At 39.9% G+C, this 25,312-nt stretch overlaps 2 protein-coding genes across 3 annotated transcripts in view; both read left to right on the top strand.

Annotated features, from left to right (window-relative positions):
* Positions 1–9,915, top strand: part of KPNA3 (karyopherin subunit alpha 3) — a 91,744-nt gene extending 81,829 nt beyond the window's left edge. Inside the window, exons 11-17 of the mRNA XM_067712949.1 lie at positions 853–984; positions 1,912–2,040; positions 4,257–4,361; positions 4,460–4,531; positions 4,691–4,853; positions 6,877–6,971; positions 7,376–9,915. Of these exons, the coding sequence (XP_067569050.1) occupies positions 853–984; positions 1,912–2,040; positions 4,257–4,361; positions 4,460–4,531; positions 4,691–4,853; positions 6,877–6,971; positions 7,376–7,474 (795 nt within the window). The 3' untranslated portion in view covers positions 7,475–9,915. The remainder of the gene's footprint in view (positions 1–852; positions 985–1,911; positions 2,041–4,256; positions 4,362–4,459; positions 4,532–4,690; positions 4,854–6,876; positions 6,972–7,375) is intronic.
* Positions 9,916–16,859: 6,944 nt separating this feature from the next.
* Positions 16,860–25,312, top strand: part of EBPL (EBP like) — a 94,586-nt gene continuing 86,133 nt past the window's right edge. The window contains exon 1 of one of the 2 annotated variants that reach the window (XR_010937097.1): positions 16,860–17,192. Coding sequence is in view for 1 of the 2 variants with exons in the window: in XM_067713968.1 (XP_067570069.1) it covers positions 17,022–17,192 (171 nt within the window). In the remaining variant the exon portion in view is untranslated. The remainder of the gene's footprint in view (positions 17,193–25,312) is intronic. The other variant, XM_067713968.1, reaches the window with a different exon arrangement.

Genomic DNA, 25,312 nt, shown 5'->3' with positions numbered 1-25,312 from the left:
GGCTATGTGTGGTTTTATTTGCTCTTGTTAATCCATATACTTTTCTGAAGGTTACATGGAGAGATTTGAATTCAGGTGGCTGCTGTTATTTTAGAGCAACAAATGTCTTTAATTTGAATATTCTAATAGGAAACATCTCTGGATTTCACATGAGATCAGGCCTGTGCTTACATTCCTCTGTGAAGACACCAAGGAAAACTACATATAAGCTCTTTGACTTTGAATGAGTCAACAAACCTGAGCCTGATTTTTGTTTTTTTATTATTTGCAAAATTAGATGGGTGTAAGGCAAGGTTGATACTGTATGCTCTTCAATTGGGACATTTTTCAAGAGATTTACAAATAATTATTTTTTTCCCCAAAGTTAAAATGCCAAGTCATTTCTTTTATGTTTACTTTAATAGTCTGAAAAATTACGTTGCTAAACATGTTCAAAAACTACTAATATGGATAAATGATCTCTTTGGGCTCTTCTAAACTGGAAGCAGCGTGATATATTGGTCTCATTCTATGTATAAAGTGTTTCCTTGTGATTATTGGGTATTTAGTTTGTGGGGGCAGGGAGAATTACTTTTCTGCCTATTTTTAAATTTATCTACCTAATAGATAGATATGGAAGTTGGGGTAGAAGTTGTCCCAGACTTCTTTGTGTCACTTTTGTGAAGAGTGGCCTGAGATAGCCATTGAGAGAGTTTTATCTACTACGTAGTAGATGTATCAGCTTAGCAGATATTTTTGCTACCAAGCTAAAAAAATTCAGTTACTTTTTATGTCACCATTCCATAAGTGTATTATGTATCTCAAACATTCAAACAAATACATTAAATGGCAATTCTTTTTTATTTCCTGAAGATTCTTGTGGATACTGTTTGGGCACTGTCATACCTGACAGATGGAGGTAATGAGCAGATACAGATGGTTATTGATTCAGGGGTTGTGCCATTTCTTGTGCCCCTTCTGAGCCACCAGGAAGTGAAAGTTCAAGTAAGTACTTAAACATTTTTTCTTACTTGTGTAAAGTTTGTATTTGCTATAACCAGTTAACTTGTACAACCAGGCTTCAGTTCTGTCTATATGCACATTTCTTCAGTATTTCTCGTGCTATTTTACTGAATCTGCTTTTGTTGATTTCTAAATCTTCATCTCAACCGGATTCTTTGCTGAGTTGCAGACTCATGTAGCCAATTGTCCTTGCGTCCTTAGACATATCCTCTAAGAACTCCATTGTCATTTCAACCAGACAGAAGTGAACATACCATCTTCTCCCACAAACCTGTTCCTCTTTCTATATCCCCTTTCAGTGGACAGCATAGTCCAAGCTAGAAACCTTGATATTCCTCCTCTTGTCTCCCCTCCATTACAAAACCCTGTCAATCCTTATTATATAGCTTTCAAATCTGTTTTCTCCTTGTATCTAGAGCCACTGATTTAGTTCAAGATTTATTTTCTTTCCTCTGGATAATTGCAAAAGCTTCCAAACTGCATTTTCTCCTCTCCCTCTCGTTTCTCCTCACTCTAATTAGGGGTACATGGCTGATAGATCTATTCATCCCACTTCTGCCAAAGTGACTTTCTAGATACAAATGTGTGCCTGTTAGAGGCCTTTATTAAAATCTGTAGTACCAATTTACTAATAGGTAAAAATAGCTGTTAAAGAAGGACCTTTATAATTTTTATTTTAATATTTTTCCAACTATTTTCCACACAATTTTTCTATATAGTTCCAGTTTTCATAAAACTATTGTTTAAAGTTCAAAACTACTTTCCAGTTCAGTGAAATGATTTGTGTAAGAATGCAGTAAATTTTAATCATTCACCCTTCGCATTTTTACATTTTCTCAGGATTATAAAAAGCATATTATCAGTTTCATCATAAACAAATTTATAGAAAACATTTTATCCCCACCCCAGACAGCAGCACTCAGAGCGGTTGGCAACATAGTGACAGGTACCGACGAGCAGACCCAGGTTGTTCTCAACTGTGATGTCCTGTCACACTTCCCAAATCTCTTATCACACCCAAAAGAGAAGATAAATAAGGTAAGGCGTATAACAGCCTTGTAAGTGCATTTCTTTCTTTTTGTATATCTCAATTTTGACTGCCTTCTTGTTTCTGTTTCTATTCCTGTTTGCTTGTGATTCTCTTCAAAACCACTCTAGTTAAAGATGAGAATTATTTCAAATCACCTCTGCAGTTATTTTGTTTCCGTTGTTAATTGCTTGCTATTAAGTGCTGTCATGATCATCACAGAATAAAATTATTTGTATATTAACCAATGTTTTTATTTCAATAGATTGAGCAGTAGCAAATTAGTAGCCACTAGGTGAGAGTACATATGAAATTTTCCATTGGGTGGCCGGTATTTTTTTTTTTTTTTTTTTTTTGCTGGTGTGTTTTATAAACAAATAGATCATAGTTTAATCTCCCTATGAAATGAGATTGAACGAAAAACTGCAGTGCCTAAATTAAAGGATCATTAAAATTGGTTTTTTTAAAAAAAAGATTTTAAGCTTAAGATACAATCTTACTGATAAATATGTGCTTAAGTACTTCAGTCTTCATGTCTGGCTTATTTCATATTGCATATTTTCAAGGTTCATCCATGTTGAAGCATGTATCAAAACTTCATTCCTTTTTATGGCTGAATAAATACTCCATTGTGCCTATATACCATATTTTGTTTATTCGTCCATTTGTTGATGGATACTTGGATTGTTTCTACCTTTTGGCTACTATGAATAGTAATGCTGCTAGGAACATTGGTTTGAGTCCCTGCTTTTAGTTCCTTTGGGTATATATCTATGAGTAGAATTGTCAAGTCATAGGGTAATTGCATGTTCAAGTTTTTGAGGAACCACCACGCTCTTTTCCATAGGAGCTGCACCATTTTACATTCCTACAAAAAATGTTATAAGAGATCCAGTTCCTTTTTTTAATTATTATTATAGCCACCCAGTACTGTGAAGTGGGGTCTCGTGATTTTGATTTGCATTTAATTTAATACAGTTTTATCTGCCTGAAATGCCACTATCCCTCAAACTAACAAAACTGATTTCTTCTTTGTCATAATTATATTTATATAGTTGCATGAGTATAATTTGACAGTTGGATTCTTTTTTAATATTTATTTATTTATTTATTCATTCATTCATTCATTCATTTTGTCTGCTCCGGGTCCCAGTTGTGGTATGTGGAATCTGAGTTTCCTGACCAGGGATTGAACCCAGGCCACGGCAGTGAAAGCACTGAATCCTAATCACTAGGCCACCAGGGTACTCTCCTACAATCTTTTCATTGTAGGGGAGGAAGAAGATACACATTTGACACTAAACTTATAATAAACCTATTTGTTCGTGACATAAATCATTTAAGGTTACAATAAAATTTGTTATATAGACCATCCTAGACTAGTTAGAAGCTTAAGTTGTAAATATATCTTGCAAGTAAAATTTTTTTAAATTATTTTCTTTATATTTTTGGCTGCACTGGGTGTTAGTTGTGGCACGTGAGATCTTTGTTGAGGCATGCGGGATCTTCCGTTGGGGCGCTCTGGCTTCTCTCTAGTTGTGGCGTGCGGGTTTTCTCTGTCTAGTTGTGGCGTGCGGACTCCAGAGCATGTGGGCTCTATAGTTTTGTGGCACGCGTGCTCTCTTGTTGAGGCGCGCAAGCTCAGTAGTTGTGGTGTGTGGGCTTAGTTACTGCCCCATGGCATTTGGGATCTTCCCAGACCAGGGATCGGACCCACGTCCCCTGCATTGGAAGGCAGATTCTTTACCACTGGACCACCAGGGAAGTCCCTGCAAGTAAATATTTTTTACAATAAAACAATTCACCTTTCTTAGAAGTAGTTTTAACACAAACTATTAGGAAAGTCCGTCTTCTATTTATTTCTATCATCCGTCTTTTAGAGGGAGCTCATGCACAAAAAATACAAGATCCACGAGTAAAGTCTTTTGTCTGTTTTTTTTCACCGCCGTATCACCATTGTCTAAAATAGTGCCTCCTGTATAGTCCTAGGTATCTATATTATTGAAGGTTATGCTAGGTTAATGGGTCCAGATATTATGGATAGAAGTTTCCTTATATGTTTAAAAATGGGAGATTCTATATAACCTAATCACTCTTAGGTGTGTTTCCCTTAATGCAGCTGAGGTGACTTGTTACTGTATATATAAACTATATTAAAATAAAAATATAAACACATTAAAGATACAGTTTTTCAAATAAAGTTGCCCTTTATTTTGTTCAATTATAGGAAGCAGTGTGGTTCCTTTCCAACATTACAGCAGGCAACCAGCAACAAGTTCAAGCTGTAATAGATGCTGGATTGATCCCTATGATTATTCATCAACTTGCCAAGGTCAGTCATTGTTATGAGTTCATCGTGTCTGTTAATATATTATAACCAAGACTGTTTGACCAAAAAATTCATTTTAACATTTCTTTTTTAACCTTCAGGGGGACTTTGGAACACAAAAAGAAGCTGCTTGGGCAATTAGCAACTTAACGATAAGTGGCAGAAAAGATCAAGTGAGTTTGGAAAAAAACTGTTACTAGTTGTTAATACTGGAAAGCATACTACTCTCTTAGGTTTAGGAGTTGTTGATTGTTTATTAGCCCCGTACTGTGTTCTTTTGGGGGAAAAGATAATTATATAAATAAGAGTATCTCTTCTCTTCTGTTTTCTAGGTTGAGTACCTTGTACAGCAGAATGTAATACCACCATTCTGTAATTTACTGTCAGTAAAAGATTCTCAAGTTGTTCAGGTGGTTCTAGATGGTCTGAAAAACATTCTGATAATGGCTGGTGATGAAGCAAGCACAATAGCTGAAATAATAGAAGAATGCGGAGGTAAGAGGGTTGATTAAAGAAAAATAGTTGAGCACTGGAACTCTGAAACATTAGTTCCTTTACAGACAGCTAATTAGAAAGAAAACTTAGGATATATTGCTATTAATATTAACATCATCCGAGGATGTTGCTATTCTTTGTTTGCTATATTAGTAGTCCAAGAAGATTTTCCAGAAAACAACCGGTTGTGAAAGTTACGCCATAACATTCCTAGAGATTGACAATGCTTTTCAGGAAACACAAATACTCCTCCTGAAGTCATATTGCATAAGAGCAAATTAAAAGCTCTGAAAACCGCTATAATAGAGAAACTTACAGGCTTTGTTTAATTCGGCATTTCTCAAACTCCTTGACAGTAAAACACTTGTTTTCATGTTACACCTATTATCATGTGATTCTGTGGACCTCACTTTGTGAAATACTGTTCCATATATTGGAATAGGTTATGGAAAAGGTCAGTGATTTCACAGTCATCTAGATATTTTGTTTCAGTCTTATGATTGCTAGAACTCCATGCTAGGGTTATTACTACAGAAATTACTTTGAAATTTTAATAAGAAAGAACTGTGATTTGAAATACTATATAATTATTTTCTCTGGTAATGACATATGAAGCATATATTTTAAAATTCTGTTTTTAAAGGTGCCTGTTCAATGTGTACTAAATTGCTCAAACCTTAAATTAACTTATCTTAATGTCATGTTTTATTTTATACGTTTCGTTGACTAATTTGTTCGATTATACTACCGAGTTTATTTTTTTAAGAGAAAACAAATGTGATAGCATCATAGAATGTTCAGACTGGAAGTATTTTCTTAATAACAAGAAGAAAATATTCTGGAGATGTTAAGGAGTTTTGTCCGTGGTCAGGGAAGTAGTTAGTGATAGGAGCATAATTAAAAGCCAGATTTTCTTACTGTACTACTGTTAATTCACTGTTTATTTTGTTTTAAGATGTTTTACTTTTTAAATAATTTGAAATGAACATTGTAGTCTGGTTCAGAACAACTTAACCCAGAGAGTTTGAGCTTGTTACTCCAGCTTTTTATCAAGATAGTTGCTTCTGTCTATGAGATAAATACTTATAATTAGGATACGTATTTACTTAGCATTTTATGATTTTATAAGGTACTCCACATCCATTATCTTTGACACCTATTTTCCCATTTTTCTGGTTTGAATATTACTATATAAAAACTGAAACTATTTCAAAATAACTTAGCTAAAAAGACATTTCAAGGAAGAATATTTATTACTAAGGATTTAATAGACATGTACATGATACATGGAGTAAATATATTGGGAAAATAAATAAAGGCATTCTATAGTTACTTTTCTGAAAAAATATTTCCCAGATTCACTTTGGCTATAGGACGTAAGCACCCTGTTCATTCCTTTTTTTTTTTTAAGAAATTATTTCAGGGACTTCCCTGGTGGTCCAGTGGTTAAGACACTGTGCTTCCACTGCAAGGGTCATGGGTTCGATCCCTGGTTGGGGAAGTTCCACATGCCCCATGATGCAGCCAAAAAAAAAAAAATTTTACTTCAAAATTTAAAGCTTTATCTTATATTTATATCAATCATTAAGTAACATTTGGAAAACAAAGAGAAGGATAAAAATTACTGTATGCAACAGTATGTTTATATTAAAGGAGTCCTGGGGCAGGGTGGTGGCAGAGATCTTGATTCTAGTTCTGTCACTAACTTGCCATGTAACCTGAAATAAATCCCTTTACATCTCTGTGCCACAGCTTCCTCATCTGTCAAATGGGGTATTTAGGTGTTTTTTAAGCTGCCTGCTTCAGGGACCAGGATACCTCTAGGGCTTCGAAAGAGGAAGAAATTAGTGGGATGCTGGCCCTCTAACCAGAGCAGCTCAGGGTTTTATCTGTATTTTAGATGAACTGTCATCTTTGGAGGGTGGTGGGAGGGTGTTCTGAGTTCTTTAGGATTTTCCATGATTACAATGAGCACAGTTTTTATTAGTATGTACCTAATTATTTTGACTTTTATTTTTATCAGGTTTGGAGAAAATTGAAGTTTTACAGCAGCATGAAAATGAAGACATATATAAATTAGCATTTGAAATCATAGATCAGTATTTCTCTGGTGATGATGTAAGTATGTATTAAAGTATGATATGTCTACGTGTACATTAAAATCTATACATAAAGTAAGTTTTCTAAGAGTTTTCCATGACTAAATTTATACTGTATTTCTGTCACCTTGTTGCTTTTGTGGTTTGTTAAATGGGAAGAAATGGTAATTATAGAAATGATGTATGTTCAGATAGGTAGAGTAAATCTACAGATACAGGAACTAAAGCATGGGGCAATTTTTAAATGTGTGTTCAATTTTTAATTGTTAGATTTCTTAATAACATTGTTGATTTACTTAAAATATTTTTTAGGTGACAAAAACATTCATATGGAATTCTCTCCTAAGAAGTAAATCAATTCCGCTTACACTGTAATGTGTAGTATCTTAACATAATAAAGATTTTTTTTCTTGTTTATTATAGATTGATGAAGATCCTAGCCTCATTCCTGAAGCAACACAAGGAGGTACTTACAACTTTGACCCAACAGCCAACCTTCAAACAAAAGAATTTAATTTTTAAGTTCAATTGAGTGCAGCATCTTTCCCACATTCAATATGAAGCACCACCAGATGGCTACCAAATGACAAGAACAACAAGTACAAAAGGCTCCAAAACATACATGCCTCTTTGTTTTGATGCTTCTAAAGCAAGCCATGTCTCAGTCACTTTGCAGTTGCCAAAAGTCACTATCCACATGGACTGTAAATGCATATGCATGATTTCCTAAACTGTTTTAGAATTCTCCTTAACAATCTCAACTACCCTATTTTTCCCTGTTCCCTGGTGCCACACGCTGACAACCGCAGTCTCCAGTTTAGAATATTCTGTAGTGGTGGCATGTCAGCTGCCCACTTGATATTCCTTTGGAAAATGGTGCGCTATGGATCAAGACACTTTGGTATGACACATACACATGTTGGAAGACTTTAAAGAGGTGCAGTCTGATCTGAGCCTCCATCATTGTCCTCCACAAACATATTTTCATACTCTTTATGTGGAAGAATAGATTTTAAAGTACAAGCCAAATGATTTTCATTGGTGGAACTGACACAAACAAAAAGTAACTTAAAAAAAAGAAACTTGGTTATTGATTAAACAGATAAGTTTTAAAAAACTGTACTTCATCTACCAGTAATTGATGTGTTTATTATCTGCCTCAGAAGCCAGGGTTGGAGGAAGAACTTTAGCTATGGATGGTAATGCTTTCGCCATTATACCTAATTTTTGAGAACAGCAAGCCCTATTTGACCACTCACTTCAGCCTGTGTGTTCCTGCTGTTTTGAAGTAATCAAATGCTGTGCATGGTATTTTACCTGAGCTGCAACCTGTTACGGACTTGAACTTCTGTTTAAGTTGAAAGCAAGAGTCCCTGACTATAAAGAAAAAAATAAATAAAAACAAAAACACAAAATTCTAAAGTACCCATTGGTGATATTAAAAAAGAAAATCTTGCTTTCAGCTTTCAGGAGTTAATATTTTTCGTTTTAAATTGATAATTGGGTATGGTTGATTTATATTGGGTTTAAACTGTGGAGCTTTCATGTTTACTGTAATTTAGTCTTAAAATATTTTTTCTTAGTAACCAGTGCTTTTGATAATGTGGTTGGCAACAAAACAACAACTATTTAGAAGTATCATAAAACTTCATTCGTTGATTATTGGAAAGTTCATTCAGATCCTACTCTAAAAGCATATTCACATATAAAAAGATTCAGACAAGGATCTGCATAGAGGAATAATCTGCAGTTATTTAACATAAACCTGATTTGCAGTGATCTTTAAGTAATTCTGCAAAATCTGGTATTACTGTGTAAAGTCATTGCTTTTGGTAAATTGTCTGACCCAGCTATTCATGAAAGAATTTGAAATTTTTTAAACTGAATAATTTGTGCTGTCACAGGAATGGTTTTATTGCTATTGTTTACTGGGTATAATTTCCCAATGAATTGATGTGAAGGGATAGAAAATCTAAACTAATTTAGTTATCCGATGGGGGGGGTGTGTATTTACTGTGATGAAGATGAGACAGATGCCATCAGAGCTTTGTGAATCAGCGGGGGTGTTTTCACTGATAAACAACACATAGCAGGTGTGCATTCATTACAAATATATGTATCTGCCAAGGTGGAGCCACTTTAAAGAGTGAGTTTTGTCTTGTATCTAAAGTGGATACAAGAGTATGTTTAAACTGCAAGATTTTTACTTGCTAGAGAATCTGTTTTAATATAGTGGTTTGGCCTCTGATTATTTATAGGTTTTATAAATTTTAGAATCAATTTCTCTTTAAGGTGGCTCAGATTTTTCAACTCTTGTGCACATAAAATTGAGTTGAAGTTCATTGTGCCTTTTTTTCTTTATCCAAATTTTGAGTTAAAGCTTCATATGGTAACTGCATCCTGTTCAGTAGTCTAAATTTTTGAAACTGTGTGGTGTTCACTAAAAGTAGGAATAACAAAGTCAAAGCTAATTAAGGTCACAAACTTCGGTGAAACCCTTGAAGTCCAAATCTTCTCAATATTGTGAATTGTACCCCTTCCAGTTTACTTTCTTCTGGACTCTCCATACTTACTGACAGTTACCTTTTAAATTTTGCACACATTAAGATTAAATTGGGCCTCTACGGTGCCGATTCCTATTTCCTCTTGTGTTTTAAGTGCAAACTAACATAAGTGAACATTAGCATCAAGTAGTGCAGACTTACGTATGCATTGGCTTGATCCAATTTGTTGTGACCTTATCAGTTTGGAAATGGAAATGCAAAATTTCGTAGGTAAAGGAAACTAAGTATATTGCTGCACTTTTAAGTTTTCAAAACAGTGTTGAAAAATTGCATTGTTTTTATTTTTTTTTAACTCGGTTAAAAAAGACTAAAACATTCTTTCAAAAGAGGCATCTAAATGTGTTCCTAATTTTGTATATGGGCTTAGGTTTTGTAACCAATAAAAAAGCTGCTATCAAATATGGTAAAACATTGAAGAACTTATCTTTGAAAGTATCTTAATTTCCTTCTGCCTTCATTCATCACATGGTGTTCTCTCTATGTATCTCAGGTTTAAATACCACAACTCATAGAAAGGCCATTTGAGATGATAGTGTAATTATGACTTTCATAAAACAAAAATTCAAGCTTTATTTAAGGCCTGTCTAATCCTTGAAAACAAGAACTTTGGAAGATAGTTATTGAAGTAAGGTTGAGGCTCTAAATGAAATCTTGGATTAATTGAAAGAACAAAGGAGCAGCCAAACTTTTTAGTATACAGGTATTTTTACTTTCATATAATGACACTTCAAAGTATTTTTGAAAGAACTCAGTATATAAGTAAATAAGTTACAATACTCCTATTTAATCTTGCCATAATTTACTTCAGAAGCGTTGTCCTTCTGAGGAGATTAATTAATTATTGCAAGTAAAAATTTGTGAATGTCAGTTGTCTTACAGTGATGGTTATGAATTTTCTTAGCCCTAGTTGAACTGGGGGTTTTAATTAAATCTGTTTGGAGAAAGGGAGTATAATTTCTGTACATTAAGCTGTAAGTCTTAAGGCATATAGGCCAAGGAGTTCTCTCTTTTACCCACCAGTCATTTGTCTAAAGTGTAAAAGGAACTCTTCATATAAATGTTGTACTTAGTTAAATAACTGAAAAACAGTGGTAGAATGCTTCTCAAAAGCACAGTATATAGATGAGGTTCTATCTGTACATACCTATATACAGTTGACCCTGGAACAACATGGGTTTGAACTGCATGGGTCCACATATGTGTGGATTTTTTTCAATAGTAAATACTGTAGTACTACACGATCGGCAGTTGGTTGAATCCTCGGATGTGGAACCACTTACACAAAGGAACTGCTGTATGGAGAAACTGCGTATATGGAGCGCTGACTATAACTTACAGGCGGGATTTTCGAATATGTAGAGGGTCAGCACCTCTAACCCCTGCGATGTTCAAAGGTCAACTGTATAGGTGGGCTCAGTACTCTATAAAGAGAAAGTGTTTAGGAAAAGGGATGTGGGAATGCAGCCTGTTCACATCCTTAGCCTCTTCATTTGCCCATGAAATTCCTCAACTAACTTTAACGTAAGTTGGGGTTTTTCAAACCCTTCAATATTGACATTTTAGGGAATTCCCTGGAAGTCCAGTGGTTAGGACTCCGCATTTTCACTGCTGTGGGCCCAGGTTTGATCCCTGGTCAGTGAACTGAGATACCGCAGTTGCACAGTGCAGCCAAAAAAAAAAATTGACATTTTAGGCTGGATAATTCTTTGTTGTGGGAGGCTGTCCTGTGTATTGTAGGGTGTTTAGTGGCATCCTTAGGCTCTGCCCACTAGCTGTGGGTAGTACGTCTCCACTCTCCAAGGCAGGACAACCAAAAATGTCTCAAGACACTGCCAGATGTTTCCTGGGGGCCAGAACTGCCCCAAGGTGTGAACCGTTGGCCTAAATCAATTCAGGTAGAAAACTTCTCCAAAGGAGAGAGCCTAAATCATGCCTTTTTGTTCTATGAATAGTGCCAGGCTTTTTTTCAGATACATAAGATTAAAAAATGAGACAAAAATGTGCCTTTTCTTCATTCTTAGTTTTAGGAGAAAGCAGAGCTATACCTAACCACATTTCCCAAATCCCCTGTGGGCAGTGCTGAGCCCATCTTTTGCAAAGGACTTGGATGGGAATGGGAATGTGGACAAGTTACCCTCTTAAATGTATCCTGTGGCTAAAAGAAGTGTGAAACAACCAAATGTGTTGATTGCCCTTTGTCTTCTCAGCACTGCCCTGTAGCAGTGTTTTTCAAACATTTTTAGTTGAAGATCTTGAAGTTCTCTGAGAAAGCTGGGGTTGGAGCAGAAAAATCACAGCATAGTTTGAAAAACACCTCTTTGAAGCATTATGAGAGAATGGCCTCATCAGGAGACTTACAAGTTTATAAAAAATGATTAAAAGCAGGGGATCAATGGCTGAGCAGAGCTATAAAGGATGTGTTCCCTGCAGGGAATTTCTTCTACAACATCCCTCTTCCCAACTCTGAAGAACTGCCTGCCATCCACCTTCTTGAGTAATTCCCTTTTTTAAAACTGTGGTCCCCGGAAGAAAAATGGGACCTTGTGCCAAGTAATGTGTGAAGCCGCAAGAGAAACCGGCCATCTTCACAGGACAGCCATTTTACTTGATGGTAAGGAAGACAGTTTTATGATACTGTAAGCCTAAGTGTTAGAGAGTAAAGGACACATTTTGCATAATGTCTTAAAGATAAAATCAGATTTTTTTTGAGGCAGGCCATTTTTATGGACACATTCCTACAGGACTAGGAGTCAGAAGAGTTTGAGAAGTAAATGGTGAGGCACTCACTCCAAGTGGGCCAGTTCTACTTGTGGAATAGCTTCAGTTGTGACCAGGTCTTTTCTTAATATTGAATAGAAGTCACCACTCTTTTTTTTTTTTTTTTTTGCGGTACGCAGGCCTCTCACTGCTGTGGCCTCTCCCGTTGCGGAGCACAGGCTCCGGACGCACAGGCTCGGCGGCCATGGCTCATGGGCCCAGCCGCTCCGCGGCATGTGGGATCTTCCCGGACCAGGGCACGAACCCGTGTCCCCTGCATCGGCAGGTGGACTCTCAACCACTGCGCCACCAGGGAAGCCCAACCACTCTTAAATGACCATCATTATAAATGAACTGTTCTCGATTCTGAGTAGACTTCTAGTTATTCCCAAATAGCAGAAGACACAGATCTGTTTTTATCAGCTTCCTTCCTCAACCTGAACACTCCATGCATTTTAGCCAACCTGCTTATAAAGTCCTTCCTGGACCTGGTTCCTGTCGGCTTCGCGACTTCCAAGGACCCCACGAATAGAGTGTGGTGTGGCTAGTTTCTGGGTACAATGGAACGGGAACATTCCATTATCTGGCCATTTAATATTGTTAATGTGGAGGAGATTGTTTCAATTATTTTACAAGCTTCATCACAATTAGATTTGTGATCAAGTAACAGCCTCAGTTCCCTTTGTCTTCAGCTCTCTTCTTCCCAGTAGTTAGGCATTTACATTTTTCAAACCTAAATAGAAGAATTTATACATTTCATTTTATTGATTTCAGCCCAGTTTTTTTCATAATAAGAAAAGATTCCATATCTATATGTATCCTTTCCATGTCTTCAGTCTTTTATAAGTAAGAATTTTGACTAAGCCTTTAGGAACATTCAAATATTTCTTGAGCATCCTATCTCCAGCCAGGTACTGTGCTAGGGCGCAGGGTCCGCACACATGAATAATAGTAAAAAAGTTATGACAAATGTTAGAAAAAAGAGATACACAATGATTCATAATAGAGGGAATCAGCCTCGTTAGGAAGGTGATAATCAGGCTGGCAGTGAGTTCTTACTACGTGCCAGCCACTGGCTTGAGTGCTTGAGAAGTACCAACTCGGCCCTCAACAACTCTGTGATGAAGGTTCTATTATCAGGCAGAGGAAAGTTAAGTTTCCCAAAAATTACATAGCTTATAGTGGTGAAGGAAAAGCAGAGTTAATAGAGCAGATTCACTGGAAACTTTTCTGGCAGAAGAAACAGTACATACAAAGTAGGAAGCAGCATGGGAGTCCAGGGAGGGAAAGAAAGTACAGCTGGAGCCAAGATGATAGTGGGGAGGAGGACTACCGGGGCAGGGGAGGGGCTGAAGAGAGAGGCAGGTGCTAGACCACACGCCTGTAAGTCATGGAAAGAAACTTTGGTGTTCTAAGAGCAATGGTAAATCATTATTAGGCAAGAGTGGTGATAGGAGAATTGTGTTCAGTAACAATCATTGGCTGGTAAGGTAAGGACAGGAAATATACTTTGGGTTTAGTGATGTGTCAGGTTGAAGTAGTGTGAAGCCCTGAAGTAAGAGATGGTGAACAGTGGGTGGATCAAGAGATACTTGGCAGCTAAAACAGACAGGAGTAGGTGATTCTTAGATCCGGAGTTTGGGGAGAGGGAAGTATCAAGGATGATTTCTGTGTTTCTGGGTTGCTGTAACTGATGAATGTAAATAGAGTAAGATAAGCAACACTGAGGGGGAGTTCCCTGGTGGTCCAGTGGTTAGGACTTGGTGCTTTCACTGCCATGGCCTGGGTTCAATCCCTGGTCGGGGAACTAAGACACTGCAAGCCTTGAGGTGAAGCCAAAATACAAAAAGGAAAAGGAAAAAGATAAGCAACACTGAGAGAGACTCAGACATAGGGAGTAGAGGGTGATGAATTCAGTTTGGATTGTGTTAAGTGGAGACATCCAAATGACGGTCAAGGAGGGCAACTGGAAATACTGGTCTGGGGCTCAGAGGAGGGGGCCGGGCTAGAGATTTGAATCCCCTATTTTGGTGATTAGTAAAGCAGGAAGTGAGGGTGAGACTGCCTGGGTTCAGCATTTGGAGTGAGAACAGGGCTTAGGACGGAAGTTCCAGCATTCAAGGGGCATGTAGAGGAGGATGAGCTTGCAAAGGAAACAGAAGGTATGGTTAGGAAGGGGGGAAGAAAAGCTGTGTGTTTTCTCAGAAAACTGAGGGAAAAGAGATTTCAGTGCCCAGTGATGCTGTTGAGAGGTCAAGTAAGGTAAGGACAGGAAATGTCCTTTGGTTAGTGATGCGGAGGTCACTGGTCCCCTTAGTGAGAGCTGTTATCACTGCAGTAATGAGGGTGGAAACTAGAGTAGGCAGGACTGAGGAAAGGGCAGAATATGAAGACAGTGAATCTAATCAGTTTCTTAGGCTTTTATTTTGCTCAGAAGGGGAACAGGGCAGGATAGTCGCTAAAGAGTGGTGTGGGGAAATTGATGGGGGAAATCCAGTTGAGAAAGACATTGAATATACAAGAGAAGAGCAGTCATCAATTTTCCAAGTTACAGGAGAGAATCCAAGGCATAGGTGGCAGGATTGGCCATACTCCTTCAGTCAGCAGTTATTTAATTGAGCAGCTAGTATATGTCAAACTCTGTAATAGGTGCCAGAGATACAGCAGTAACCAAGCCAGACACCTGGCCTTGTGGAGCTTATACTCTAGTGGCAAGAGACTAACAATACATGTATAAATAAATAATTTCATCTAGTGTTAACTGCTATGTAAAAAAATGATACAGAGTAACTAAGGGGGAAAGTTTTTGAATTTGTGTTCAATGCCAGAAATCATTTTTTAAATTGTGTGAAATACACATAAAATTTCCCATCTTAAACATTTGCAAGTGTGTACAGTTCAGTAGTGTTAAGTGTATTTATATTGTTGTGCAACCACACTCCAGAACTTTTTCATCTTACAAAACTGAAACTCTATAGCCATTAAACAAGTCACCTTTTCTCCCTCCCCCTAGCCCCTGGCAAATACCATTCTATATTTCTGTCTCTAGGAATATGCCTACTTTAGGTGCTTCATATGAGGGGAATCATGCAATATTTGTCTTTTTGTGACTGGTTTATTTTACATAGCATAATGTCCTCAAGGTTCATCCATGTTGTAGCATATTAGGATTCCCTTTTTATGGCTGAATAATATTCTATTATATGTACAAACCACATTTTAAAACAACAAATGACTTTTTAGCATAAGTACCCTAGTTATATGCTGGTATAAGTATATACTTAAAATTTCGTTTTTTTAAAAAATCTGAAATTCAAATTTATCTGGGCATTCTATATTTTACCTGGCTACCCCAAATTGAAAACACAGGCTTGATCAATAAGGGTTACAATCTTTTTAAACTCTGACTTCTTTGAGCACTTGAGAAAAATGTGTATTCTGTTGTTTTTGGATGGAAAAGGTTAAACATGGTGATCGGAACAAAGGGGCACGTCACTGAAGGAGAGCTATACAGTCGTCCCTCGGTATCCACAGGACATTGGTTCCAGAAGACCCCGTGTGTACCAAAATCCGTGCACGTTCAAGTCCCATTAGTTGTCCCTTCCTATCCACAGATGCGAATCCTGCGAATATAGAGGGCCGACTGTAGTTGTCAATATATATTAAGTATCTACTCACACTGCAGGGTCAAAAAGCAAAGGCCTTGGGGACACCCATTCATGGGCTCTGGCCTCGGCCCAGCCACTGAGCGTCCTTAGACAAATTATTTAACGTCTGAGCCTCTTTTCACATTTGTAAAATAAGAAAACACTGAACTCCTAGGGTTGTTGTGAAGATAAGATACCACAGGTAAAAAAGCATCTAGTACCAACCTGATGTGGCCTATTGCTCCTCTCCCTCATACTCTTGCTGCTTTTTGGATTTTTTTAAAAAATTTTTTTGGCTGCGTTGGATCTTCGTTGCTGTGCGTGGGCTTTCTCTAGTTGCGTCGAGCGGGGGCTACCCTTTGTTGCGGTGTGCAGGCTTCTCATTGCAGTGGCGTCTCTTGTTGTGGAGCACTGGCTCTAGATGCCCGGGCTTCAATAGTTGTGGCACACGGGCTCAGTAGTTGTGGCTTGTGGGCTCTAGAGCACAGGCTCAGTAGTTGTGGTGCACGGGCTTAATTGCTCTGTGGCATGTGGGATCTTCCCAGACCAGGGATACAACCCGTGTTCTCTGCATTGGCAGGCGGATTCTTAACCACTGCGCCACCAGGGAAGTCCCTGCTTTTTGGATTTTTAAGATATAGGGTCAGAGTAAGCCACAAGGGCTTTAAAATGCCTAGTGGTGGTTGCTTGCAAGAGCCTAATTAGAACCTTTTGTCCCTAAAATTCTCCCCCCTCTATTGGCAAAATTTCCACCATCTGGATTTCACTTTGTGGTGTAAGGCTTTGAACCTTGTTAAAAATCACACTGCGTCAAATGGTGTGGCCCTATTACCAGCCCTTCGGGCGTGGTCTGGTAATAGGTTTGGTTCCGGCAGTAAAGCGAGGAGGTGAGCACGTTCCTGTCTTAAGAAAACCTCCGGGCTCTGGTAGCCAGCGACTCGGCGGGGCGGCCGGGCGGCCAGGCGGAAGGGTAAGCCTCCGTCCGCTCCGCTCCGCCCCGTCCCGGCCGAGTAGCCCCGCCCCCTCGCCGCCCCGCTTCTCCCGCCGCACCGGGCAATCCTGGTTGGTGGTGACCCGCGGTCGGCTCCGGGAGCGGGAAGCATGCGCGGCGACTGGGAACTGGGCGCCGCGGCTGGAGGCCCGCTGCTGCTGTGCGCCGCGCTGCTGGCCGTGGGCTGCGCACTGGGTCTGCGCCTGGGCCGCGGGCTGGGGGCTGCGGACCGCGGGGCGCTAGCCTGGCTCTGCTTCGACGCCCTGGTGCACTTCGCGCTGGTAAGTGTGGTCGCCTCGGCATCGAAAACGCGGGCGGACGCCGCCTCTCTTGGGACCCTTCCCTCCCTCGTCCCAGAGAGTTTCCAGAAAACGACATGGACGACTCGGCCGCCCCGTCCCCTGTGACGGGAGACCCGGGAAACCTGTGGAGGCCGCGGTGCCCGTGGCCTTTGGCCAGATACTACACCTCTCCGAGGTCCCAAGTCTGTAAAAAGAGAGCGCAGCCTCCCTATGGTGCCAATTCCTCTACCAAAGAAAAAACAAAAAATCAGAAAACCGTGAAAATTGTTATTCGTGTACGGTGTTGTTAGTCGGTTTGTAAACTACAGAAAGGCCTGGCTTCCTTACATCTTATCCTGCACATAAATGTTGAACGTAATTGAGAGAGTTTTTGAATGCCCCAGAGGGAGCAGGGAGAGGTGATGAGGCGTGCTGGGCCCTGGACCAAAACCAGCCCCCCGCCCCGCAATAGTAATCACCATTTGTTGGGTGACGACTGTATGCAGGCACAGTACTGTGTTTAAAATTTCTGACCTATGAACACCCCGTAAGGTACTTGTTATTGTCCCCATTTTACAGAGGAGAAAACGGGCCCTGCAAAGTTAGGTGACTTTATAGTGCCACACAACTGGCATGATTCAGAGTCAGGTTTAGTCTGGCTCCAAAGCTTGCACTTTCTTTCACGCCAGGCTTTAGGAAACATATCCTTAAAAGTTCAACTCACTTTATAAATGGCCAGGACGGTTGTATTTAAGGGATTCTATTGAAAATGCCCCCATCCCTGTGCACGCACTTCTTATTTTAAAGCTTTGTTTAAAATTATGCCACAATATCTTTTTTTGCAAATTTGACCTTGCTTAAATCTAGGCAAACCTATAGCTAATGTGAAGCCAGAGTCTATACAATCCATCCTCCTTGGCAGCTGCGGATTCAACCAGTGGAGAATAGAAAATACCAGAAAGAAAAAAAAAAAATCTAGAAATTTCCAAAAAGCAAAACTTGCATTTGCCACCCTCACAACCTACTTCCCCGCAGCTGTTTACATAGCGTTTCCATTGTGTGAGGCATTAAAGGTAAGCTAGAGAGGAGTTAAAATATAAGGGAGGATGTCAGGTTCTATGCAAATACTACTTCATTTTTACCTTAGGGACTGGAGCATTTGCGGATTTTGGTATCCCCAGGGGTCCTGGAAGCAATCCACCTGAGGATACTGAAGGAGAGATGGAGTATTGAGAAAGAAAGAGAAAGCAAAGTTTTGGATAATCATCTAGGGCTATAGATGTTTATCCGTTGGATATGTGCACATACCAGATGTTGCTGGAATGATGAAATTCCTTCTTTCCTAATAGTCAACTTGTGGAGATAACAGACAGTAAATACTTCCCTTAACTCCTTTATTTATAGAATTGATTTTTAAGCTGTCAGTGAACACAAGGTGTCCCAAAGAACAGGGGCAGTGAAGCAGGTTGCTAGGCCCACTTAAGAGAGTATTATATTTTAGACACACAAAAAAGTTATAAAAACACTAAAACATATATGTATTCCACCTGGTTTAAAATTAATTCTACTTTTCACTCGCAGACTGTGACAGGTAGCACTACACACATCTCCATTTGTGGCAACTTGAGGTGTAGCCCCATGGGTGGAATCATTGCTCCACTCTCCCCCATCCTTGTTCTAAAGGAAATGCCTCCCTGCCCCCACCCACGGCCCCATCTTGTGCCGTTTACCTGTCCCAGCTGCAGAACATCCCACTGTTTGCACCATATCTTAGTTCTTTAATTCTAAAATGCACATTTTTTTGCATGTTGCAACAATGAATGACATAACCACTGTGGCTTCTTTTGTTGATATTTTATGTCTCTGAGATTGGGATATATCTTACAATTGATGAAGAAATATGATAAATAAAAACAGGCCCGTTAATATTGGCTGGTTAAATTTACTATTTACACACTATTTCAACCAGCATCTTGGTACACAAGTCTTAGAGATTGGTGAGAAGGCACTTGACTAAGTGGTTGAGGCCTGCAAGACAAATGCATGTCCGTATTATCTTTGGTATAATTGGGCGTTCGTTGCAAGAATACCTAGAAATGTGGCAGGAGCTAAGATTGGAATGTAGAGTCTGGAGGAGATCTGAAACCACAACTCACTTGTTCCCACTAGAACCTAAGCTGCTTCTCCTCACCCCTTTTGCCTTTACTTCTCAAATAGAGAAGATGTTTGGGTTTGTTGGCCGCCATCAAATGCAGAGCTCCCCTATTGGACAGAGTTTCAGGCCAAGCATTCCCAGAGGTAGTTCACCTCCCAGATGTCCAGCCAGACTGTGGTTATTCGGGGCTGCAGAACTGACCTTCAGTTTAGTCAGCTATGGCCAAGATGAAGGTCTGGTTCGTTTCTCATCTGGTAGGAGCCATGGTGACATACGTGAGGAAATCAATGGCATGGCTCACCATCCCTCAAAAGTTGGCAATAGGCATTTCTTGCACTGGTGCTTCATGGGTTTTCCCTCATCTGCGATCTAAGTATAGCATTCTAGGCATGGCCAGAGCCTGGAAGCAGGATGTGTACCCCTATGTTTGGGAAACATCTGGAAGTCCAGATTGATTAGAGCACAAGATTTACATAGGGTAAGATTCCAGCAACATCTCTCCAACTGACAAACATCTACAGACCTAGATGATTATTGAAAACTTTGCTTTCTCTTTCTTTCTCAATACTATAATCCTCCTTTGGTATGCATGGTAGGTTGCTTCCATGACCCCTGAGGATACAAAAATCCTCAAATTCTCAAGTCCCTTATATAAAGTGGGAGGACAGGCAGGAAAGGGAACTTGAATGACAGGTAAGACTTGGAGTTTTATTCTGTGGTAGGAAGCCATTGAAGGGTTTCAAGCAAGGAAGTATGGCCAAAGTAGATCTTGCAAAAGATAGTTTGGTGGTGGTATAAGTCAAACTGTAAGGGGTCTGAGGTTTTACCCTTCTTACAAGTTAAACAAGTTAGCCTGTTTGATTCCCCAAGCTCCACAGGGCAATACAGTGAGGGCCAGATGATACCTGCGCATGCTGGGGGTGCATTACAGGAGAAAACCCCCAAATTAGGCTCCTTTCTTATATGGAGCTGCTGGTGACCTGCTCGTACTTCTCTCTGGAGAGAGACTGTATCTTTACTCAGGCATGAAAACAGATCTTCTCTGGGGAAGAGGAGGCAAGGTCTTTTTCTCAGGAGGGAGATGTCTCTAAGCTCTACTTCCCTGGAATGTCTCCTTACATAAATATTCTTAAATTATGTGTAAATGCCTGTGCTCAGACATCCCAGACAGTGCAGGACTAGGAGATAGTCAAGGAGAATTGTCTCCCAACAGGTGCAGGGTGGATTGGAAAGGACAGTTCAGGGGCAAGAAGATCAGCTAAAAGCAATTGCAGTATTTTAGGAGTGAGAAGAAAGAGCTGAGCTAAGGTGATGGTGGAAGTTAAAACGGGGAGGAAAGATAAATACAAGAGACTTTGCAGGGGAGAATTTTGTAAGTCAAATTGACCCCTTTTACATTGTGGGTGGAGATGATCTTGGAGTTTAGAACCTGGCCGACATGGATAATGTTGATAATGTTAACAAAGAGACATGGATAATGTTGATAACGTTAACAAAGACAGGAAAGTCGGATTTTAGAACTGTGAATCTGGGGCTGGGGGTGTGGTTGAGGGGAAATGGCCAGAGGCATTGAAAATGTAAGACCTGTTGGGAAAACAGGGCAGAATAGAGAGTTGGAAGTTCTTCATTGCCTTGGAGGAGACAACAGGAAGCCCTGGGGATGAGTGACTTCTGAGTAAGAGAAAACAGAAAGGTGAAAAGGCTGAGGGATGACAGCAGAGTCTTTTAAAATGTCTGCATTGAACAATCAGGGAGAGGAAGATCAGGAAGTGGAGAAAGTGGGAAAGACCAAGAACAGGATAGTGCTGGGTCCTGGGACCCAAGGGAGGGAATTTCAAGATCCCTGTTAAATGTGCAGCACCATTTAAAAAATTAAAATTTAACATTTAAAAAAAGGTGAAGACTGAGCCAGGGCCTCTGGGACCAGCCATCAGGAAGTCAGTGGTAGAGTAGTATTGCTTAAATGGAGGAACCAGGAGCCAGAGGCAGGGGCTTAGCAGGTAGGATAGAGAAGAAGTGGAGGCTGCATATGCAAGACCTTCAGGAGATTTGGTGATGGGAGCAAGGAGAGTGTAGGAAGGCACTGGCTTAAAGAAAAATGGACAATCTAAGGGTTTTGAGTTTTATTCAGGGACCTTACTGAAGACTATGGGCCAGGAGACAACCTCTTGGGAGCTCTGAGGAAACTACTCCCAAAAGATGGGGGAGAAACCAGCTTGTTTATGGTTTTTGGCTCGGGAATACGTGCAGTCAGCCTACATCTTGGTAAAAGATCACTGCTAGTCGCAAAGAGCAGATATCTCCAGTTAATGATATCAGTGCTTTTCCATGTACAGGAAGATGCAAGGATCTGGCTTTTAAAAATTCTTCCTGAGATATGCGTCTAACTACCTATGGGGCCTGTTTTTCTGAAGCACAGAGTGTCTCACCCTGTCTTTCATCCCAAGTTCCTCTCAGGGTGCGTCAGCGACTGCAGTGGCTATTGACTTAATTCTTGTAGGGCTGGGAGCTCAGCAACACCCTTTGTTCTTCTTTGTTTACAAAGGAAAGCTCAAAAGACAGGCAGGGGCAGGCAAGAGACTCTGGGTTTAAGATGGGAAAGTCTGAGCCTGTTTGTGAGCAGGAGCCTGGTCAAGGGGAGAGTGAAGGGCAGAGGCGTGTGCGCACAGACACCGTGTGCTGCCTGGCCCCGTGAACTGACCTCCAGCAGAGCTGCGTCTGCCTGAGTCTACCACTTGTCCTCTGCTCAAGCCCCTTGACTAGTCATTCCCACCTTTTCATCACTGTGGAGCACAACTTGGGCTTGTCCGTCAGGGTGCAGGGCAGTTGTCACAGCAAATCTGGGCTGGGTAGTCTCTCCATTCATTCTGCCTTAACACCCACGGGCAGTCTTTCTTCAAGAAATCCTGAGGCTGCTTAAGTCCCTATTGATTTGTGTATTTTGGACATTACCCTTTTCCATTTAACATCACCATCTGTTCTTCGCCTTCCACCACAATAACTTCAGCCTCCGACCTTGGGACTTTCTAAAAATGTCTTCCTCCTCCTACTTTACCATGAGGTCTGAAGTTGCCTTTTATTTCACCGTCTGTTACTGGCTCCTGTTTTCCTTTCCTTTTTTGGCATCGTCATCTTCATCAGTTCTACTCTAAGCTAGATATCCTCTCTGGTAAATGAATTTATAGTCCTTGTGCTCTTTGGTGAGCCTGGTGAATCACAGTTAGTTTAGGTGTGTATTAATGGTAAATGTTTATTATGGTTAATTTTATGTGTCAGCTTGACTGGGCCATGGGGTATCAAAAAAGATATTTTTTAACATCTTTATTGCAGTATAATTGCTTTACAATGGTGTGTTAGTTTCTGCTTTATAGCAAAGTGAATCAGTTATACATATATCCCCATATCTCTTCCCTCTTGTTTCTCCCTCCCTCCCACCCTCCCTATCCCACCCTCCCTATCCCACCCTCCCTATCCCACCCCTGTAGGTGGTCACAAAGCACCGAGCAGATCTCCCTGTGCTATGCGACTGCTTCCCACTAGCTATCTATTTTACATTTGGTAGTGTATATATATCCATGCCACTCTCTCACTTTGTGCCAACTTACCCTTCCCCCTCCCTGTATCCTCCAGTCCATTCTCTAGTAGGTCTGTGTCTTTATTCCCGTCTTGCCCCTAGGTTCTTCATGACCATTTTCTTTTTCTTTTTCTTTTTTTTCTTTTTTTTTTTTTGCGGTACGCGGGCCTCTCACTGTTGTGGCCTCTCCCGTTGCGGAGCACAGGCTCCGGACGCGTAGGCTCAGCGGCCATGGCTCACGGGCCCAGCCGCTCCGCGGCATGTGGGATCTTCCCGGACCAGGGCACGAACCCGTGTCCCCTACATCGGCAGGCGGACTCTCAACCACTGCGCCACCAGGGAAGCCCCTCATTGTAGTTTTGATTTGCATTTTTCTAATGATTAATGATGTTGAGCATTCTTTCATGTGTTTGTTGGCCGTCTGTATATCTTCTTTGGAGAAATGTCTATTAAGATCTTTTGCCCATTTTTGGATTGGGTTGTTTGTTTTTTTGATATTGAGCTGCATGAGCCGCTTGTAAATTTTGGAGATTAATCCTTTGTCAGTTGCTTCATTTGAAAATATTTTCTCCCATTCTGAGGGTTGTCTTTTCGTCTTGTTTATCATTTCCTTTGCTGTGCAAAAGCTTTTAAGTTTCATTAGGTCCCATTTGTTTATTTTTATTTCCCTTTCTTTAGGAGGTGGGTCAAAAAGGATCTTGCTGTGATTTATGTCAAAGAGTGTTCTACCTGTGTTTTCCTCTAAGAGTTTTATAGTGTCTGGCCTTACATTTAGGTCTTAAATCCATTTTGAATTTATTTTAGTGTATGGTGTTAGGGGGTGTTCTAATTTCATTCTTTTACATGTAGCTGTCCAGTTTTCCCAGCATCACTTATTGAAGAGGATGTCTTTTCTCCACTGTATATTCTTGCCTCCTTTATCAAAGATAAGTTGACCATATGTGCGTGGGTTTATCTCTGGGATTTCTATCCTGTTCCATTGATCTATATTTCAGTTTTTGTGCCAGTGCCATACTATCTTGATTACTGTAGCTTTGTAGTATAGTCTGAAGTTAGGGAGCCTGATTCCTCCAGCTCCGTTTTTCTTTCTCAAGATTGCTTTGGCTATTCAGGGTCTTTTGTGTTTCCATACAAATTGTGAAACTTTTTGTTCTAGTTCTGTGAAAAATGCCAGTGGTAGCTTGATAGAGATTGTATTGAATCTGTAGATTGCTTTGCGTAGTAGAGTCATTTTCACACTGTTAATCCTTCCAATCCAAGAACATGGTATATCTCTCCGTTTGTATCATCTTTAATTTCTTTCACCAGTGTCTTATAATTTTCTGCATACAGGTCTTTTGTCTCCTTAGTTAGGTTTATTTCTAGATATTTTATTCTTTTTGTTGCAATGGTAAATGGTAGTGTTTTCTTAATTTCACTTTCAGATTTTTCATCATTAGTGTATAGGAATTGAAGAGATTTCTGTGCATTAATTTTGTATCCTGCTACTTTACCAAATTCATTGATTAGCTCTAGTAGTTTTCTGGTAGCATCTTTAGGATTCTCTATGTATAGTATCATGTCATCTGCAAACAGTGACAGCTTTATTTCTTCTTTTCCGATTTGGATTCCTTTTATTTCTCTTTCTTCTCTGATTGCTGTGGCTAAAACTTCTAAAACTATGTTGAATAATAGTGGTGAGAGTGGGCAACCTTGTCTTGTTCCTGATCTTAGTGGAAATGATTTCATTTTTTCACCATTGAGGACGATGTTGGCTGTGGGTTTGTCATATATGGCCTTTATTATGTTGCGGTAAGTTCCCTCTGTGCCTACTTTCTGGAGGGTTTTTATCATAAATGGGTTTTGAATTTTGTCGAAAGCTTTCTCTGCATCTATTGAGATGATCATATGGTTTTTCTCCTTCAATTTGTTAATATGGTGTATCACATTTATTGATTTGCGTATATTGAAGAATCCTTGCATTCCTGGGATAAACCCCACTTGATCATGGTGTGTGATCCTTTTAATGTGCGGTTGGATTCTGTTTGCTAGTATTTTGTTGAGGATTTTTGCATCTATGTTCATCAGTGATATTGGCCTATAGTTTTCTTTTTTTGTGACATCTTTGTCTGGTTTTGGTATCAGGGTGATGGTGGCCTCATAGAGTGAGTTTGGGAGTGTTCCTCCCTCTGCTATATTTTGGAAGAGTTTGAGGATAGGTGTTAGCTCTTCTCTAAATGTTTGATAGAATTCTCCTGTGAAGCCATCTGGTCCTGGGTGTTGTTTGTTGGAAGATTTTTAATCACAGTCTCAATTTCAGTGCTTGTGATTGATCTGTTCATATTTTCTATTTTGTCCTGGTTCAGTCTTGGAAGGTTGTGCATTTCTAAGAATTTGTCCATTTCTTCCAGG

This window comes from Pseudorca crassidens, chromosome 18 (genome assembly GCF_039906515.1).
Source record: "Pseudorca crassidens isolate mPseCra1 chromosome 18, mPseCra1.hap1, whole genome shotgun sequence".
In the NCBI taxonomy this organism is placed as follows: domain Eukaryota; kingdom Metazoa; phylum Chordata; class Mammalia; order Artiodactyla; family Delphinidae; genus Pseudorca; species Pseudorca crassidens.
This window is presented reverse-complemented; position numbering and strand designations above follow the sequence as displayed.